This window comes from Dromiciops gliroides, chromosome 4 (genome assembly GCF_019393635.1).
Source record: "Dromiciops gliroides isolate mDroGli1 chromosome 4, mDroGli1.pri, whole genome shotgun sequence".
Lineage (NCBI taxonomy): Eukaryota > Metazoa > Chordata > Mammalia > Microbiotheria > Microbiotheriidae > Dromiciops > Dromiciops gliroides.
The window spans coordinates 168553624-168574246 of record NC_057864.1 but is presented as its reverse complement, the minus strand read 5'-3'; the positions used below and the strand labels follow the sequence as shown (position 1 = coordinate 168574246).

Here is a 20623-nt window from a genome sequence, read left to right as displayed (position 1 = left end):
GGTTTCTTAATCTTTTTGTGTCATGGACACCCTTGACAAAACCTATGGACTCCCCAGAAATATGTTTTTAAATAATTTAAGAAAATGCTAAAATTTAATTAGAGGTTAGTGAAAGTTAAGATGTCATTTCCTCCTAGGTTCACCAACCCCTTAAAACCTGTCCACAGATTCCTAAGGTCCTTAGGTTAAGAACCTTTAATTTCTTTCGTCTCTAAATCCTATGAACCCAAAGACCCAAAGTCATCTTGTCTTCTCATCCAGGGACCCACTTGACTCCATGAATACCCTTCCCAATCACTTCTCTAGCTCTCTACACCCTTGCTGCAATACAAGTCACAGAAACAAATGGAGGGTGAGAGGGAACTTAACTAAGAAAGAGGGTTCAAGTGAAAGCTTCCCACTTACCCCTTTTCAGGTCCCAGGGAAATGATCCGGTTCTTTCAGGAAAAGCCAAGACGACAAAGTCCAGAGACTAGATGCCCGGGGTTTGAACCCCCTGATCCAACTTAAATACTTCTAGGACCTTTACTTTTGTCAGAGCAAAGAGTCCCTCCACCAACTCAGATGACAATTGGGCAAATCTCTTCAAGAGTTGTGGTGGTGGTGGAGGAATACAGGGGGAAATCTAGGCAATATGAAATCCAATGTCAATACAATCTATTAGTTTTTAAAGAGTGGCTATGGCTGAAAGATCTGTTGTTCTATAGCCAACCTGATTATGAAAGCCTCTCAGAACTTAACTAGGGTTAGTGCTCAAGTAGTGAGCCCATCATGTGTCTGAAGACTATAGTCTAGACTTTCCAGGTTGGGAGGACCAGCCAGGGCTTACACTCTACTGCATAGCTGTAAAGAACCCAAAGTTGCGTCCATGTGACTCCAGAGAAAGACTTGAGGAGAAGCTGATGAACTTGAGGAGGATCAATTCTCCATCCCCCACCCCAAGCTGAATCTGGCCAAGATTTTGTGAAAATAGACTTTATTATAATAAAATGTCTTTTTAAACAATTTCATATACACACACACACTCACCCCTTACTGTGACCCAGGGACAGCGTGGGGTAGTGGAGGTGGGCATGGAGGTGATCAGTCAACCAACCTCCCAACACATGTGAGGAAGCATGCAGAGAGGCCCACCTGGCTGTCTGGGTTCAAATGGAGGAAGGGATGGAACACTATGGGGTTGGAGGGACAGTGGGGACGGGACCCCTGTCATGTTCTAAACATGGCATGTATGAAAATAAGTGCAGAATTCTGTCCTTGCCCCACCCCCATGCCCAAACCCCCACCTGGAGAGGTTAGAGATGGTGCAGAAGAGAAATCAAATCTAATGATGCAAATAAGGCAAACTCAACCCCTGACCTCTAACCCCCAATCCTTAGTCTGTTGGGGAAGAGGAAAACTGGCAGCTGGGGAGGGGGCTGAGGTGGCCCTGTTGGAGGGGAGTTGAGGTGGGGGACACACTTTGGCATGACCTTTCTCCTGGGGGGGCAGGTTATGGGGGTGGGGGTTGGTCTTTGAAGAGGAAGCAAGATGGAGCTGGAGAGTTGCTACAGAGGCACGGCTGCTTATGTACATATTTACAGGGGTTCCACACTCCCTTTGAGAGGGCCATGGGGGTTGGGCGTGAGGAAGGGAACACAGGGAGACTTCAGTGCAAACTTTTTTTTCCCTTAAGGGAGGGAAGACATGGGCCCTGGGGGAACATTAGGGTGTTACCAGGAAGCCTAGAGAGCTGCTCCCTACCCCACCACACACACACAAACACCCAGGATCCCAGATCTTGGGGTAGTGGTGGGGATTACCATAGTTAATTTCCATCCAGGTATCACAGCACCAGTGATGTCCAGAAAGCAGTTCAAGGACCAAGAGCCCAGCTCCACCATGGGTCCCACCCCATAGGCCCCTGGGCAAAAGTCCCTTGTTAGCATAGGGGGCTCTTTCAGGATCACATGAGAAAGACAGGGCAGCAGACTTCTTAGCCTTAGTTCTGTCTGCCAGGCATGAAGGACAGTGTTCACTCCTTTTTCCCAGAGCCCAGTTTTCGAAAGAGGTGCTTCCCTTTGGAGATGAGGCCCCGCATCTTCTTGGCTGGAGCCAGTGATTCCCCTGACTTGGCCTTGAGGGCACTCCCAGGCCTAAGAGAATGGGGATGAGATGGGTTCAGGCCACAGGGAGAACATGGCCGGGGTCCAGTCAGATCCTGGGCAGACTGGAGCTGGGTGGTTATGAAAAGAAGAATACAAATTTAATTACATGACTTACTTTCTTCCTCCCTCCTTCTCTCTCTCTCTCTCTCTCTCTCTCTCTCTCTCTCTCTCTCTCTCTCTCTCTCTCTCTCTGACTTTCCTTAGCTATCCCTATGAGCCCCAGCCCCCTAAAGCCCCTTCCCCTTTTTCTTTCCACCCTATAACTACAAAAGTAGGGGGATAACTCCCATCCCATCCCTTACTGTGCCCAACTGCCCAGGCCAGGTCCCTCCCATCCCAAGTCTAACAATGAAGAGGAGGTAAAAATGAGGATGGAACAGAGGAAGGAGAATTGGATTCTCATTCTAGTTTTGACCCTGTTTCTCTGTGACTTTGAAGGAACTTATTTCCCCTTCTTAATCAACTTTCTCCTCCATGATACTAAGATCTCTAATGCCTGTTCTAACATTTTACAAAGCTGGTCCTGAGATCATATACTTTTCTGCCATTCACCTCAATTTTTCCCATCATTGAGAGAGCCAAGGCAGGGAAATTGTTCTGACTGAGCTGCCCTAGCTAGTTAAAAATGAGAAGCGTCATTTGACAGGTGACTGACCCCCCCTTTCCACTTGCCTGACTCAGGTCTCCCTATGACAGAGAAATCTCCAAGAAGAAACTCTCCCTTGCCCAAAGAATATGGTCTGGAGACTGAGAGGAATGAAGCCCCTGCCCCAAAAGACAACAACAGGAACCACTAGCTCTATGCAGTTTTGGGGGGTTATTTTGCTCCTCAAATCAGTAACTGGGGGGGGCTTATAAATAACCAGGAATTTCCAAATTGGACTATTCCCAAGAGGGAAAGACCACATCAGGTCATTCAAGCCAGTCCCCTGAGCAGAGAAAGCCTACTCTCAACTAAGTTCTCTGATACTTAAAACTTTACTGATTTCTCATCTGTGTTAACTTCCCTCTACATTTTCTCTCTTCTTCTGTAACATTTGCCCTGTAGCTCTTGTTTCATCTCTGGTGGACAGAATTCATAATGGGCAGCACATGGAGAGGGAAGAGAACAGAGGAACTGTCAAATCTGGCACACATACACACACATACACATACAAACACACAACCTCGCAAAAGTGATAAAAGGAGAAATGGATTCCAAAGACCTGAGTTCAAATCTCATTTCTGTCCTTTCTACCTTGGGCTAACTGCTTGGGTCTCAGTTTCCCCAGCTGTATGATCCTTTGATCCACCCTCTGGCTTTTTTCCAACAGGAGGCATTATTTCCCTGGCTCCCATCAGCCCCAAGGTTTCATCATCGTTTCAGGTTTCTTCCTTGTACCATCTGTATCCACCAACCCAAACCAAACACAAGCTCTCCCCAACATATGACCTAGCCCCAGTTCTTCCCACCACCCCACACTCCCATGACATTATGGCCCCTGGAATGCATGACATATGGAATAGGAGCTAATACTAGATTCTCTGGGTTACCCAACTCAGACTAGGTATTCTAGGAAGCCAACTCTCAATTACCCAGAGGCAGATAAACTCATTTGAGACCACTCAGACTCTGCTTCTCCTCCTTCCTGCTTCCCTTTAAGGGGTAGAGGGAATTGGAAAAGACTGCTAGAGAAATTAAATGAAAGGCAGGAACGATTACAATGAAGGAGAACAGTCAGGGAAGGCTCTTGTCTCTTGGCCATATAGGTAGTGTCCTTTCTTATATGACAGATAAGGAATTCAGCATACATTGTTATAACCAGCCATCTCATTTTTGCTTAACTGTACTCCATTGGTTACAAGGGAGGGTGCTATTTGGGGGAATGGCTAGGAGAAGGGGAAAAATCAATGGGCATCATTTTTTAGAATTTTTAAAAAGGACTGATAATTTTTTTTTTAAACTAAAGGAATCGGGGCAGCTAGGTGGCACAGTGGATAGAGCACTGGCCCTGGATTCAGGAGGACCTGAGTTCAGATCCAGCCTCAGACACTTAACACTTACTAGCTGTGTGACCCTGGGCAGGTCACTTAACTCCAATTGCCTCACCAAAAAAACAAAAACAAACAAACAAAAAAACAAAAAAACCCAACTAAAGGAATCCTGGACTAAGGTGGGACAGAAGTAAACCCTCTAAGATAAGAAGCTTTGGGGTTATACATGAATCTAAATTGTTCAGGGTCTCCCTCAGGGTTGAGAGTTGGCTATAAAATAAGTTCAGTTATTTTTCACTGGCTATAATGTTAAAATTATATTGTTAGTGAGAATGGTATTTGTGACTGGGGAGATGATGTTACTGTTAATGGTATTTGTGATTTTTCTAATTATTGTCAAGAACATTGCTATGATACTATAATCCTATGTCACAAAATGCTCTTGATACAGGATGTCATAATATATTATGTCATATTTATGATGTCATAATATATGATTAATTACATAATATGGTGTGTCATACACTATGACCACTTATGAGATAGTCTATTACTACTAACAATCATGAGCAGACTGGGGATGTCATAATGTATGATTAATTACATAATATAGGGTGTGACATACTATGACCACTTATGAGATAATCTGATACTACCAACAATCATGAGCAGAGTAGGAATTGAAAACATACTTTACTGATCTAGGGGAGCTATTCTATTTGAATGAAAGAGGCTAGGGGCTAGTGAAGGGTGGGAATCTAGGTGTCTGGAAAGGCACATGGAATGATGGGAGACTGGGGGAGATGGACTTGTTCCCCCACTTACATGTCAGTCTACATATCTATCTCCATCTAGCACTGGACTCTTCTCTTCCTCATTCTCTGAAGAGCCGGGAATAAACAGAGGTGGTAGGTTACTGACAGACACACAAACCTATCCCACCCAGCTCTGGGGCTGGTCCCAATTCATACATTATACCCTTCATCTACTCCTTCAGCTTCATGTAACTAGTGTTATACCCTCAAAAAAGCAGGAGTTGCCCTGTGGTGGTAAAGGGGTGAATATGGAGACCAGCTGGGCAGGAGGCTGAAGCAGGTGCCCTCTCACTCAAAGGGCCCCTTTCAGGTCCTGGGGAACAGAGTTAAGATCTTACCAGATCTTCCTCCTGAGGGAGGCCAGCCCAGCTGTAATCTGAGACCAGTCTATAGACTGATAAGCTGCCACAGGGACATGAACCCAACCTACCCTCCCAGAATGGGCTCTGTGTGGTTTCTCCAGTACCCTCAGTACTCACTAATCCAGCCTCCGCCCTCAGCCAGGACCTGTGTCGGGATGAGTGAGGGTTGGTCCCAGAGAGCCGGAGAGCCTGAATCCCATGTGAACAACTACAATATCTAAGGACTCACTCTCTGCTCTGTTAGTTACCCAGACTCCTTATTATCTATCTCTTCCAATTCACTGGCCATGTATGACACAATAGTTTCTGCCCCAGAGATTGGGGTCAGGCTCTCAATTCTGGAAGAGGTGAAAACATTCAGGCTTTAGACTATCCAAAGCTCTGATCATTCAGCCCTTTGATAGCAGACTGTGGGCTGGGGCTAGGGTCTTTCTGCCCCAGCCATTGTGGTACAAGTCCCAACCATCCTTTCCCCACTACCATCTGTGACTACTCTGTTTCCATCTGTGTGTCTAAGGGGAGATAGAGGAGGCTAATATGATGGTTCTCTGCTTACCTGGCTCTCAGCTGTAAGGACCCCAGCATCCTTTTCCTTGGGTGACCCGGCCATCCTCCTGTCCTCACCAGAGACTATGCCCTCCAGGAAATTGGATGGGACAAGGCCCCTTTGTCCATTCAGTTCTCCCTGTGGGAAAGACACCAAGGATATTGGGGGTGGAGTCATGCAGTGTCATAGGAATCTTCCCCTGCTACCAGACTAGATTTCTGAGACCTCTTCCCTATCACTCAAATCTCTCTCCCCTTTAACTAAGTGACAGCAAGTTCCCCTGAGGACAAGGCCTGAGGCCAACACCAACCACCCTGGCCACACCATCAGTACTGCTGGAGTAAAACAAGTGAGTCTAAAGCTAGGCCTCTACTGCCCTTCCCCTCCCCCACCTTCCCCCAATATCTCTCCCTATACCATGTCCAACCCTGAAGGAGCCAGAAATGAGAGAGCAGAGAGAGAAACAATATCCTTATCTGCCACTACTCACATAGTAGAAGCCATCATCATCCATGGCCCCGAACACTGTGATGACATCCCCAGCTTTGAAGGACAGCTCAGCCTGTACAAGGAAATGCCCAGGTAAGCTCCAGTGGCCTGGGGGAAGGCAGCGCCCATGGGACCCACCTTAGGAGAACCCAACCCAAGCAAGGATCTTCTCTCTGCAGGAAAGGTCCTTACCTCCACATCCACATTGGGAGAGTTCTCTCGAGGATTATAATCAAAGGCAGCCACCATGGAACGGGGTGTGCTGGGGCTGGGCCTGGCATCTGGCTGAGAAGAGGAGCCTGAAGCAGGACAGAGAACAGACCCTTTCTTCCTTTTACTTGAAGCTCCCTTTCCCCTTCCTCTCTTCCCATCCCATTAGCTGGTGGTCAGAGGAATAGGCTGACCCCCTCTACCTGACATTATTCCTTAAGGAGACACTAGGAGTATAACAATTTTTTAAAATTTAACTTTCTTTTTCCAATTAACAAGCATTTATTTTCTCTCCCTCCTACTCCTGACCCCCATTGAACAGTTTAAAAAGAAGAGGGGAAAAAAGAAAACCCTTATAACAAATAAACAGAACAAATTTCCACACTGACCATGTCCAAAAATGTATTTCATTCTACATTTAAAGTCCATCACTGAGTTGTTATAATGATGTTAATAATAATAGCATTTATATGACCTTTTAAGATTTGCAAAGCACTTTACAGTTATATCCTTTGATCCTCATAACAAATCTGTGAGATGGGTGTTATTATTATCCCCATTTTTCAGATGAGGAAACTGAGGCTGACATTGGCTAAAAATTACTTGCCCTGGCACACATTAGTGACTACAGTTAGTGTCTGCAGACAAGATTTGAACTCAGGTCTTCGTGACTCCAAGCCTTCATAACTCCAATTCTATCTACTGAGCTACTGGCTTGTATCACTTTATCCTTTCCTCCATCTATCTTACTCTTAGGTAGCCCAAGCTGTTTGCTTCATCAGGACCCTTCCCTGGGGTCAGGTTGGTCTCAGCTGTAGACAAAAAGATTCCTAGGTTCCTCCAGTTCCCCACCCCCCCTCTCCCTCAGGCTCAAGTAGGTATGACACTGACCCCACCCCTCCCAGATCAGAATCATAAGAGAAATTTTTTATCACATGCTATGGCTCTCTGGACAGGGAAAAATACAATGGGAAATTTTTGGTGATTAAAAGATATCATTAATCTTTTTAAAAGAATCATGATCATGAACTGATACAAAGTGAAATGAACAGAACCAGGAAAACATTGTACACAGTAACAGCAATATTATATGTTGATCAACTGTGAATGACTTAGCTATTCTCAGCAATACAATGATCCAAGACAATTCCAAAGGACTCATGATGAAAAATGCTATCCATCTCCAGAGAAAAAACTGATGGAGTCTGAATGCAGGCTGAAAGCATACTATTTTTCACTTTATTTTTGCATAGTTTTTTTTTTTGGACTGTGTTTCTTTCACAACTTGACTATTATGGAAATATACTTTGCATGATTGCACATGTATAACCTACACCCAATTGCTTACCAACTCAGGGAGGGGGTACAGGACAGAGAGAGACAGGGGACAGAAAATTTGGAGCTCAAAATTAAAAAAAAAACAAATGCTAAAAATTGTTTTTATTTTACATGCAATTTGGAAAAAATATTATTTTTAAAAAAGAATCATTAAAAAACCATAGATTGTTTGAGAGGGATTATACCTTAGCAACAATCTAGTCCAACTCCTGTACAGATGAGAACACTGATGCTTAGAGAGACTAGATGATTTGCCAAACATCACAGAGTTTGTTATCATCAGGTCAAGGACTGGCTCCCAGGTCTCCTAACTCCCAGTCCAAATTCTCTTTCCAGATACCACAGGTCACTGGGGTTGACCACTGTGGTGAGAGACCCCCAGAGCTTCCAGGTGGCTCCTGGGAATTCAGGCAGTGCCTTTATCCTGGACACCCCTTTCATTGGGTCCCAATACAACTGCCTACCTTTCTTGGATCTCCGGGGTTTGGGGGGTGGCCCAGATGGATGAGGAGCAAGTAGTGAGAAGGAGCCATTCCCTAAACAAAGTCAGAAGAGATGATGAATGAGATACACAGTGAGACAAAGGGAAGGATAGGAAATAGAACACAGGCCGTTCTGAGGTCCCTTTTTCAGAATTTCACCTGGGGATTACATGGCCTAGTGTTAGATTGAATTCCTGAGTGAGTAAGGCACTGAGGCCTCCCCTCCTACCTAACCCAATCATCCTGGGAACTTCTGAATGTTTTCTATCAAGTAAATGAGGATCCAGAATGAATCTCTGGGTATCTTTTCTTTTTCCTTTTTATTATTTTTTTTAGTGAGGCAATTGGGGTTAAGTGACTTGCCCAGGGTCACACAGCTAGTAAGTGTTAAGTGTCTGAGGCCAGATTTGAACTCAGGTCCTCCTGACTCCAGGGCTGGTACTCTATCCACTGCACCACCTAGCTGCCCCTGGGTATCTTTTCAATGCCCTGCTGCTAAGGAAGCCCTTGTCCAACTCTCTGACAAATGATAGCCACATCCTCTTCATGAAGCTAGCCCCATTACACCTTAGTCAGCTCCCCTGGTGATGTGAAGCAAGGTAGACACTGTACCTAAGCCCTCATTAGGGCTATCAGGGTGTATGTAGCCCCTCTGGAGCAGCTGCCTTTTCACCACTGGACTGCCCACTGCTACCTCGGCCACCATATTGCAGGGAACATAGCCAACTCGACCTCCACATTCTCCGCGATAGAAGCCATCAGCATCCTTTTCTCCACACACCTGGAGACAGAGACCATAGCCACCTTAGTAGTCAGATTCAGCCTCCCCACCCTATGCTGTCGGACCAATACAACATCCTTGGAACAGTGGAGGGAAAGGGGGTTAAATTAGAGAGAAGAAATAGACAGATGTGGTGTGTGAATAAATGGGCCACAGACTGCAAAAGGGCTGGACTAATTCAGTCCCACTTCGTGCAATGGTAACCATTTCCTGTTCTCTGCCCTACTTGATCTTCAATGATTGGCACCCCAGACCGGCTAGAGAAAAAGTCTCCTACTACTACCAGGTGTTCATACCTAGATCTTCAGGGCATTCTTATCTCCCTAGATTCTTTAGGCTCTCCTTCCTTCCCCTTAAAGTCTCCTAAGGCAAGGACCATTTTTTCAAAGGATCCTGGGATTTTGAATCGGACCTTCACACTAAAAAATTGATGGACCAAGTCCATCAATTGATGCAAAAATGTTAGAATAATTGTACTTGGAAATAAATAAAAAATGTTCATCCTCCTACTTTCTTTGCTTTATGGATAAAAAAAGTGTACTGTTAATTGACAGAGCTTGGCCCTCCAAGATATTCTTAAATGCCAATCCTTTGTCACAGCTGCCTTGGGAAGTCTGGTGAAGCCTGTGGGTTCCTTCTCTTGGTAATGGTTGTTGCCCACGTTCATACATGAAAGAAACACTAAATAGCAGTTAAAGGTCAGAGAAAATGAAGATTTCATTTTTCTCTACCCAAGTTCACAGACTTTCCCTCACCCCACCCTCTAACGCTCCAAATTAAGAATCCATGATCTAATCCAAACCCTTCCTCCTTGTTTTTACAAAGAACTAAGATCCAGGGAAGTCAAGGGATTCGCCCTGAAGTCACAGAGGCAGCAAAGTGGCAGAGCCTGGCTTTGACCCGGGTTCCCTCAATTCCAAATCCAGTACCCTTGCCACTGTATCATGCAGTTGGCTGGGGTCCACCCACTTCTCTAGCTTCTAGCTTTTTAGTTCAACTCCCCCACCAGGGATGTATTCATTCCACTGTTCCTCACAGTTTCCAGTACCACCCCCACCTAGAGCATGAGGGTAGTCACACCCACATAAAATGTACACTGGCATAGAGGGAAAGTCATCTATTCAAAAAGGGTGGGGAGAGCTCGAGCAAATACCCTAATGACATTATTACCCGAGTGTGGATGAAGAGCTCAAAATGACCGCACATGTGCATGTGTGCACGTGTGTGTTAAATGTATCTACACAAATCATTCCATGATGAGTTTTGCAGAGAGATCAGGCCTAAAAGAAATCCCCAGGAATCCCCTATAGTGACCCTGCCTCCTTGGGCTCTCTTGGCCTGACTCTCTGAGCTTTCTGGCCAGAAGTCAAGAGGATAGGACACAGGGCACTCTGACCTTTAAGAGCTGGCCCTCCCGAAAGGGGAGCTCCTCCTCCACAGCATCCGGGTTGGGGGACATGGACACGGGATCATAGTCAAAGAGAGCCACAAAGATCCGGACATGTTCATTTGGAGGGGAAATCTCTTTCTCCTGGTTTCTCGGAAAGGCTAAGAGGCAAAGGATCATAGATCAAGAGCTTCACAGTCATCTGGTCCATCCCTTCCCTTCAGCCCAATCTCCCCTTGCACAGGAGGCAAGTGGAAGAATCAGGATCTGAATCTAGGCCTTTTCAAACCCAAACCCAGCTCATCTTCCATTGAGCCATGATGGCTCCCAAGGCCAAGAAGGGAGGGGCCCAGATTAGCCTTGGAAAGGGAGAAAGGGAGGACTTGACTCCACACCAGCCACTCACCCAGCTCAGCTGCACCTAGCCTGGGAGGACGACTTCCTTTCCTGGGGGGACCCCTCTGTCCAGCAGCATCCTGGCCCCTGAGCTCTCTAGCCTCTGCTGCCTATAGACGGAAGGGTCAGAAATCATCCTCCCATTCCTTTGGTACCCAGAGGTTCTACTCAGGCCTGACAGAACCATCCCTGTCTTCCCCAGTAGCCAAGCACAGCACAAGAAAAGCCGGACACAACATGCTTTTCCCTGGAGCCTTCTCCTACTCTCCCTTAAGTTGCACCAACACCTTGAGTCGGGCAAGGTGGAGCCCAGAATTAGATCTAGAAGGAAGGTACTGACCGTCTCCCACTTCCGCATCTGCTGCCTTCTCTAAGTAAATGGACTGGCATTGCAGCCCTGAAGACTGAGGTTAGGCATTCAAGAAGATTCCTTTCCTGGGATTTTTTTCAGATGACCCTCCCTCTCAACTTGGTGACCCACTATCTTGTCCAGAGGCAAGAGCCCCCTGCCAAGAGGCAACGGGTGCCTGGCAGGATGTCTGGCAGGGAAGAGCCTGGTGCCAGCCTCCACGGAGGGTGATGGCCAGCAAAAGCACAGAAGCTACAAGATGCATGTGGGGAGGAGGCAGCTGAGAGGGAGCCCTGAGGGCCTGAGGGCACTGCAGATGGAGATGGCATGGAATGGGACCTCCTGGCAGATGAGCGGCGCAGCCCACAGAGCACTCTGGCACAGCGGGAAGCAGGGAAAGGGAGGCACAATAGCAGCTACTACAAGAGACGCCCCAGGCAGGCAGACACAGACCCGAGGGGACGCTTCCTTCACTCGGCAGTTCAGGTTTCGGCCTCTCCTTTCCGGCTCCCCTTTCTCACAGCTAGACAGGCGAAGGCAGGGGCTAGGGGCAGGGTTTGCCCCAGGTGCCCCCCGCCGCCCTCCTAGGGGGACACCTTCCAGTCCGGTGCCCCGGCCCTCCCCATCTCGAGGGCAGCAAGAGGAAGAGGAGATGCTACTGCCACTGCCCATAGACTCCTGTTCATCTTCAGAGTCATATTCGATACTGATCTCCAAGCACTTTGGGGCAAAACAGCTGACAAGGCCTGATTCAGGTGCAAGGCCCCTGGGACATCTCCGGGATAGGCCTGCCCACCCCTTCCCACTAGTTTCTGTTCCACATTTCACTCCCTCAGTGGATGAGGGTGTACCCCTATCCCAAGAAGGACCAGACCTTCCACACCCCTGTGTCCCGCTGCTGCCAAGGAGGCGACTACAGTGCTCTCGGAGGTCAGGTGGTCGCTTTCGGGCAGACAACTTCTCAGGGGAGCCCCCTCCCCTCCGCCGACTCCCCAGGGGGCTCCCTCCAGCCTGGCAGGGATTAAGTTCCTCAGGGGGGTCCCTTCCCGGGGAAGAGTCGGGGGCTAAGGGGGAAGGTCTCAGCTCCCAGAGACGGCTGCCAGAGCGATTTAGTCCCACCCCTTGGGGCTCTGGTGAGTGGGCATAAGTCAAGGGGCCACCTGCCCCCTTCTTTTCTTCCTCTTTCTCTTCCTTCTCTTCTTCCACCTCATCTTCTTCCTCTTCAGGGATGCTAAAGAGCTTCTTGCTGCAAAACTGTTGGAGAGGGAGCTCAAGAATCTGCTCTAGGATCTCTTCATCACTGTCTGTCTCACAAGAGTCCAGCTGGGGTGGGGTGGGGGAGGAGACATGGGTAGTAGCAGGAATGAGGGGGTTGTTGGGAAAGAGGAGAAAAGGGTTAACACCATCCAGAAGTTGGGAGTGGGGGTTAGGAGAATCAGACATCCCTCCCTCAGCGTTCTCCAACGTACTCTCCAACCACCTCTCCCTGTTCTGTCAGAGTGTGAATGACCACCTGGAGGTCACAGCACGCAGAAGGCAGAACCAGGAGAAGAAGCAGTATCTTCTGATCCCCACATTCCAATCCTTGGGCTTTGCTGAAGGGATATTTGGGCCCCAGGATTGGGAGGTAACATCGAGTGACAGACGTGTCTTAATGGAGGGTGAATAAGAGGGATTCCTTCTCCCTGTCCCCTTCCCACCGGTCCCCAGCTTGAGAACCCCAGACCCTATTTATCCAAGCCCAGATTCATTAAGTGCCCATCCCTGTCCTTCTACCATTCAGTCTGGTAGAATGTGTCGACCCTCTCTGGAGTTCTCTCTATCCTAAAAGACCTCTTCCAGGCACCATTACTTGATGAAACAGAGAAAAAGTCTTCTCTTTCCCCCTTTCACCTCCAGAGGGGTCACTAAGTTAACCTCATCCACCTGGTCTCCTTTGCCTGAAGCTCAATATGGCACCTAGTATATCACTGGTGCTCAAGAGATGCTGGAGTAACTGTCGGTAACTGGGAGTAGAAGTGGCCCAGGAAGAACCAGCCTCAATCTGACTCCCCCTCACACCCGTTACCTTGGTGCCATTCTCTCTGTTGTTGGTCTCTCCATTCTGGGAGGGAGAGAGAGACTCTGCACCTGTCTCCTCCTCTTCCTCCTCCTCTTCCTCTTGGATGTCTGACAGGTCAGAGCTTCGGCCATGATCCATGAGAGAGTTTGTCAGGCGGGCCCCAACCTCAGCAGCATCCTCCCTTTGCTGGAGAAAAGGATTGGGGAGGAGACATAAGTGTGTGAAATAGGAAGGAGTCTCCCCCCCGCCTTAAGATATTTAGGGGAAAGAATGAAGAAAGAAAAAAGAGAGGGAGAGAAAGGGGCAAAACAGAAAATGGGATAAAAATGGAGAGAGAGAAAAGAAAAAGTAGGAGAAACAGGAAAAGATGTTGGGGGAAGGCAGAGGAAAAGAAAGAAAGAAAAAGAACATAAGGAAAGATATTGGGAAGGGAGAGAAAAAGAGAAGTGAGATAGGAAAAGAACTTGATGGGGAAAAGGGAGAGAAAATGAGAAGGGACCAAGAAGGAAGATGAGCAACAAGGTTAGAAGATGAAGGAAGGAGAGAAAATAAGAAGGAGGAAAGGCAGGGGGAAGGGAATGGGGAAAAGGAGATTGAGGCTCAGCACAGGGAGTGGCATTTGCTACCTATATTAACAACAACAACAATAATTCACATTTACATAGTACTTTTAAGACTTTCAAAATGGGAGCAGCTAGGTGGCGCAGTGGATAGAGCACTGGCCCTAGATTCAGGAGGACCTGAGTTCAAATCTGAGCTAAGACCCCTGACACTTACTAGCTGTATGACCCTGAGCAAGTCACTTAACCCCAATTGCCTCACACACACCCCCAAAAAAAGATTTTCAAAATGTTCTCTTCATAATGACCCTGTGAGGTAAGTGGTGCAAGTATTATTCCCATTTTACATAGGAAGAAACTGAGGCTCAAAGAGAAGAGATGAATGGCCTAGAGTCACTTATCTAGTTAAGTGTCAGTGCTAGGGTTTAAATTTTCATTCAGATTTCAGAGATTTTTGTCTCTTCTCACCATACTACACCATGCTACCTCACTTTCCACTTCTGAAGAAACAGAATAATAATCTCAGCCCTGGAGAAATAAAGAAATGGCCTTTTACTCACTATGGGTGGGTGGAGCCTTGCTAATATGGCAGATTAATGGTTTCTGAAAAAAATGACCCACAGAATTGGACTGAGACACCAAAAAGGGCACCAGGTTTGAAGTGGAGTGGGGGTGTAAGAGAACAAAATTTATGGGGAAGGGGATAGGTGCTCTCACACTTGCACTCGCTCTCTCCCTCCCTCCCTCCCTCTCTCTCTCTCTCTCTCTCTCTCTCTCTCTCTCCACCCCCTTCCCTCCCTCCCTCCCTCCTTTCCCTCTCCTCCCCCCCCCAGCCCCCGCCCTCCCCACCACAGTGGCAGACCCAGCCTACAGAATGGAGCTATCTGATTCAGGTAATTCGATAGCTAGATACAGGATAGCCAGGGCTCAGGGCACCAGAATTTAGAGAACACAGACAACATCAGGCAGAGATCATGAGCTTAGCACCTAGTTAGCAAGGATTAATTAATTAAAATTGGAAGCTCCCCAAATGGCCTCCTTCCACCTGAGCCTTGCTCCTTCCTACTGTGGCAGCCTCCACAGCCTTGGCCCTGGGGCATCCTGAGGTCTCTACTCAGATCTTAGGGCCTCTTCCCCAACTGGAGCTGTGTCCTGAGGTTTCTAACCAGCTTCCCCCTCCCCAATTCCTCCCCACTCCCTGCAGGAGGTGTTACTGTTTTCCCCAGGGCCCAGAATTAAGTTAGTTAAGCTCTTAAGAGACAAGAAATCTCTTCGGGTACTATTTTGGCATTCTGGAACCCATCAACTCTTGTCTTCTGCGAGCTGGTTTTATTTTCCATTCTTTCCCACAAGTGCTAATAAAGTCCTTTAGGAAAACTCAGCTCCTAGCCCTGAGCAAAGAGAGAGCCCATGTCAACAGCAGGCAGTGACCTCCTGTAGAATAGGTCACTCATCCTCTCTTGGCCTCTTTTGGCCTTTGATTGAATAGGGGGTGACCACTGGGAAACACGGTTGGAGAATGCTTGGGAACTCATCAAGAGTGTTGATGAATACAAGCATTTATCCATTAATAGAGTGAAGCCAAGAAATTGAGGCTTTGGAAGTCAGTCTTCTTCCTGCTTAAGGTTCTGTTTGCCTCCACGGGGTTATTGTGAGACTAAAAGGAGAACACCTAGAGGTAAAGCTCTTTGTAACCACTGGAAAAGCATCTAAATCGGGATTGGTGGGGAAGGAGTCAAATCCTAACATGGAGACAAAGGGAAAGGGAAGATGCTGATACTAGTCAACCACCGAAGATGGTCTAGGAAGAATCCTAGACCAAGAGGACTGCAGCCCCTCAATACAGAGTCCACCACAATCCTCTGTCTTGTGCACTGTGCCCCCATGCTCACCTCAGCCCTGGGTCGCAGCCCAGGCCCAATTTCTCCTCGACCAGTCTCTACCCCCAGCATCCTCTCAGCCGGGGCCCCTGGTGCTGGGCAAGGGGGAGGACCAGACTCTGCTAGTGCCTTTGCTGCCACCACCGCTTCTGCCTCCTCCTCCTTCTTCCCCAACAGAGGAGGTCCTGTGCCTTGGCCTTGCTTGCCTTCAGGGGCCCACACTGCTGCTGTGAGGGCTCCAACCTCCTCCTGAAAAAGGAAGCAATGAGTAGGAAGAAGACTCTGTTGGGGCACTCCGGGCCCAGCATTCACTCCCCAACAGCCCAAGGTCTTGACCCAGTGGAAGAATTTCCCAAGAGTCACCTGGGGCCTGTCCCATGTGGAATCTTCTCGGGAGAGCCTCTCTCCTGTCTTTGAGGGGCTGCTGGGGAGGTCTCCTGCAGTGTCTCGGCTTCCAGGAGGATCATGGTGCTGAGGGAGGGGACTTGAATATCCTGGGCCCAGAGAGGCAGGGCAAGGAGGGGATTTGGCCTCGGGGCTTGTGGAAGGCAACAAGGAGGCAGCAGATGGTCTGGGAACTGGAGGGGGTGGGCAGGCCAGAGCCAAGGCTGGAGGAAGTTGGGCCGGGATGGAATCAACCGATTCTCCATGCGGGGACATGGTGCGCACCACTACCTCCCGACATGTCCGTAGCAACTGCAGCTGAGACAGATCTACCAGCACGCTGCCTGCTGTTGGGGAGGCAACCTCCATAATCTGGGGTAGGGGCGCAGAAATGAAAACTATCTTTAGCACCCATTCCCACCCTAAGGTTCCCTCCCCATCTCTCATCCCCAATGCCCCCTCCCCAACTGCTTAGCAGGGGAAAGAAGGAAATCCTGAGGCTTAGGGAAGAAACAGCCACTCTCCAGAATACTCCCCCTGGATGCCTAGAGTTTGCAGTATCACTATATGAGGTACAGGATAGTCAGCTCTTTGTGGGTGACTAGAAAGGAAGGGATGAGGGTCTTCTCCTTTACCTGCAATCATGGCCAATGGCCTGTCCCTAAGGGCATAGTGCATGGAGGGGCTAGAAGGTGGGTGTGACTCCCTGAATCCCAATGTGGTACCTTCTGTCCATCAGCATAAACAGCATAACCTGTGACCCGGACGCCATTGGACGATCCAGCAGCATCAATGGTGACTGGAAGCCAGCTAATGACCAAGATCCCTGGAGAGGGGCCTTGCTCAATCTGTACATCCAGGGGAGCATCTGGAGGGCCTAGAGGAGGGAAGGGAATAGAGGGTTGGCCAGAGGTCCATCCACACACCCAACCAATTCCTGGAAAGAGGGAGCAACAGAGTATTAGGTTTGGAATAAAAAGACCTGGGTTCAAATCCTGACTCTGCTATTTATCTGTGTGATCTTGGACAAAGTCACCTCTCTGGGCCTCAGTTTCCTTATCTGTAAACTGCGAGATCTGGACTCAATGATATCTAGGGGCCCATCCCTATCTTAAGCTTAGAGCGTCCTAAGGGGACAAAGAGCCCCATTATTCATTCCCAGGGAAGGGGGAGCAGCGCTGAGCCTCTGACACTCATCTCAGGTGCTTAATTTACTAAGAATAGACTTTAAAAGAAGCAACTCCATCTGCCCTGCAATCCCCCGCCTCCCAGCCCTGGGCCATTCCTTGCCCTTCATACCTGCTGCCAAAGTGGTGAAATGTACAACGGCCGCTCGATTTTGTAGTTTCTCCCAGCTTGGCTCCGAAGGCCCAAGTGTTAAGGGCCGGGCCTCCACCCGGGCCTGGTAGGGCGTGCCAGGACGCAGGTGGCAGAAGGTGCCCCAGTAGGTACCTGGACGTGCAGGCGGGCACTCCTCCCCATTGAGGTAGACAGCATGGGCAAGGTTGCTATTGCTGGGCACCCAGGTGATTTCAGCAGATGTGGCGGTCAGCCGGCGGACCCGCAGCTGGCTGGGGGCCACCCCAGCCCCTGCCCCTACCATAACACAGCAGCGAAGAGGGTCTGAGCTGCCCTGGCTGGTTAGGGCCTGAACAGACACACAGCAGGACCCTGACTGTAAGCCCAGATGCTCCAGCACAGCTTTTCGGGGAGGCCCGGGGCCCAGGGCCTGATGCAGCTTTCCGTCCACACAGACATGGTAGCCCTGAACCTCAGCCTCATCCAAAGGAGCTTCCCATGTCAGCACCACGCTGTGGGCCAATTGCTTTAGGACAGCCAGGTGTCGGGGATAAGGCACGGCAGGGGGGTCCAGCAGGGGACTGGGGCTGAGCTCATTCCTCTCCTCCTCATGCCGGGCCTGGCTGCCTCCTCCACTGCTCTGACCCCCGCTGCTCCCAGCCCCACCACCACTCAGGAAGCTGAGCTCAGGGCCTGAGCTATGAGACAGGTCCATCAGCTCTGGGGGCAGTGAGGTCATGAGGTCATCGTCAGATACTCGCTCCACAAAGTTGGAGGGGACCAAGCCCCGGCGGCCATCCATGAGCTCCCCTGAGCAAAGCGGGAAGGGAGAAGAAAGGCAGGGGACTCTGAGAAACCAATGTCTAGCCCCACGGAAAACTTCTGTTTAAATGTTTTAAGAGTGGAGATTTTTAAGCATTTGATTTGAAGCAACTTAATCCAACCACAGGGCAGCTAGGTGGCGACATAGTGCACAGAGTGCCAGGCCTGTAGTCTGAAAGGCTCATCTTCCTGAGTTCAAATCTAGCCTCAGACATTCACTAACTGTGTGACCTGAGCAAGTCACTAAACCCAGTTCACCTCAGTTCCCTCATCTGTAAAATGAGCTGGAGATGGAAACGACAAACCACTCTGCATCTTTGCCAAGAAAACTCCAAACAGGGTCACAAAAAGTCAGACAGGACTGAAACAATTGAACAACAAGCCAATCACTGTCTGTTAAAGTTAAGGATAAGTTCAAGAATAGGAGAAAAAAAAATCCTAATTGGAAAGAAATCATCACAGGGTTCTATTCAGATCTGCAGAATCATATTATGTCATGAGATTTTTCCCCCTCCTCTTTTCTTTGCCACAAAGAGCATAATGATAATAAAAAATAAAATATGTATATTGCACACATGTAAATACACACAGGTACAGAGATTTGTATGTATACATATGTGTTTATATACATATATACATACATACATAGAAAGAAAACCTCTCTATTTACAAAGAGCTTTTTGATAGCAGAGATCATATTCCCAGTGCCATGAACATAATAAGCACTCAAAAAATGCTTATTGGATTAGAAAGCACTTTCATACATTATCTTATTTGGTTCTCACAACAATGCCATGAGATAAGGTTGCACAGTCATCATTACAGATGAGGAAACTAAGGCTCAGAAAGCTTAACTTCCTTATATAAGGTCTCATAGCTGATGTGTCAGGTCCAGGACTCAAACCCAGGTCTGACTCCATGACCATTGTTCTTTCTACCTCTACCACAACCTGCTAAGACATCTGGAAGTACCCTTTCCCCTCAAAACTACAGAACATTTATTAGATATCCTGACTTAGCTAGCAGTGAGAAAACTAAAGGCTAGAGATGTTGACACCAAGCTATTCTGGAGTGTTGGAGACTGAGATGGATACTCCACTAAGAAAAAATTCAAGATGATTTGTTTCGTTCATCCCTAGTGATAGGACCAGACTTAGATTAAGCATTGGTTGTTAATAGTTTAGTGAAGGTGGTATCAATTTGTACCTAGGTGTTACTTTTCTTTCAATGTTATTAAAATGCTAGTGATTTGTAATTGGTTAGTAGTTAAATTGATTCTTCTAATTCCTCCATAAAAGTCCTAGTCACATGTTTGATAATAATGATAGTTAGCATTTATACAGCACTTTAAGATGTGCAAAGCACTTTACAAATATTACTCCCTTTGATCTGCTCAAACAGCACTGGGAAAGAGATTATTATCATCCCCATTTTATAGATGAAGAAACTAAGGTAGGCAAAGAATAAGTTACTTGCCCAGGGTCACAAAGTTAGTAAGCGGCTAAAAAAATCTAAACCCAGGTCTTACTGACTCTAGGGCACCTAGATGGCACTATGGATAGAGTGCCAGGCCTGAAATCAGAAAAACTCCTCTTCATGAGTTCAAATCTATCCTCAGACACTTACCAGCTGTGTTACCCAGAGTAAATCACTTAACCCTCAGTTTGTCTCGGTTTCCTCATGTGTGAAATGAGCTAGAGAAGGAAATGGCAAACCACTCCAGCATCTTTGCCAAGAAAACCCCAAATGGGGTGACAGAGTCAGACAAGACTGAAAACAACGGAACAACAACTTGCCGACTCCAGGCCCAGGGCTCTATCCACAGAACCACCACCCAGCTGCCTCATCATGGCATGAAAGTGACCCTAGATTCTGTAAGGTTATATATTAAGGGAATTTAAATTCTGGTAGGTTCTACCATATGTCTTGTCATAGGAGGACTGGTTAAAAGAACTGGGTACGTTAACTCTGGTTGGTAACATACTAACTATCTCCAAGTACTGGAAGGGCTGCCATGTAAAAGAGGAACTGGAGATGTTCTGTTTGGCCCCACTGGGCACCAGTCAGCAGGGCAACGGGCAGGAGTTACAGAGGCAGATTTGGTCATGATATCAAACAAAACTTGCCTTTGTCTCCCCAGAGCTTAGCATGCTTACAGCCTGGCACATAGTATGCATACTTGTTGATTGGTTGATTGATTTAATCCAATTTTTATGAATAAAGAAATTGAGACCAAGAGGAGTAATCCAATAACAGTCAGACTTGGGAGTAAAGGGAAGAGCCAAGATTCCAACCCAGCTCTCCTGACTCCATATTCGGGGCTTGACTGGTTGGTGAGC

General features: G+C 47.9%; 1 protein-coding gene across 7 annotated transcripts in view; it reads right to left on the bottom strand.

Annotated features, from left to right (window-relative positions):
* Positions 1 to 999: 999 nt before the first annotated feature.
* Positions 1000 to 20623, bottom strand: part of TSPOAP1 (TSPO associated protein 1) — a 41592-nt gene continuing 21968 nt past the window's right edge. For 5 of the 7 annotated variants that reach the window (XM_044002034.1, XM_044002035.1, XM_044002039.1 and 2 more), the window contains 14 exons: positions 17463 to 18272; positions 16889 to 17040; positions 16143 to 16535; positions 15792 to 16028; positions 13346 to 13525; positions 11731 to 12600; positions 10939 to 11038; positions 10542 to 10693; positions 8977 to 9145; positions 8347 to 8418; positions 6527 to 6633; positions 6336 to 6407; positions 5855 to 5983; positions 1000 to 2215 (listed from right to left, as the gene is read on the bottom strand). In XM_044002034.1, coding sequence (XP_043857969.1) covers positions 2015 to 2215; positions 5855 to 5983; positions 6336 to 6407; positions 6527 to 6633; positions 8347 to 8418; positions 8977 to 9145; positions 10542 to 10693; positions 10939 to 11038; positions 11731 to 12600; positions 13346 to 13525; positions 15792 to 16028; positions 16143 to 16535; positions 16889 to 17040; positions 17463 to 18272 — 3644 coding nt within the window. In that variant the 3' untranslated portion in view covers positions 1000 to 2014. Of the gene's footprint in view, positions 2216 to 4946; positions 5003 to 5854; positions 5984 to 6335; positions 6408 to 6526; positions 6634 to 8346; positions 8419 to 8976; positions 9146 to 10541; positions 10694 to 10938; positions 11039 to 11730; positions 12601 to 13345; positions 13526 to 15791; positions 16029 to 16142; positions 16536 to 16888; positions 17041 to 17462; positions 18273 to 20623 lie in introns of all 7 variants that reach the window. The other 2 variants (XM_044002038.1, XM_044002037.1) reach the window with 2 other exon arrangements.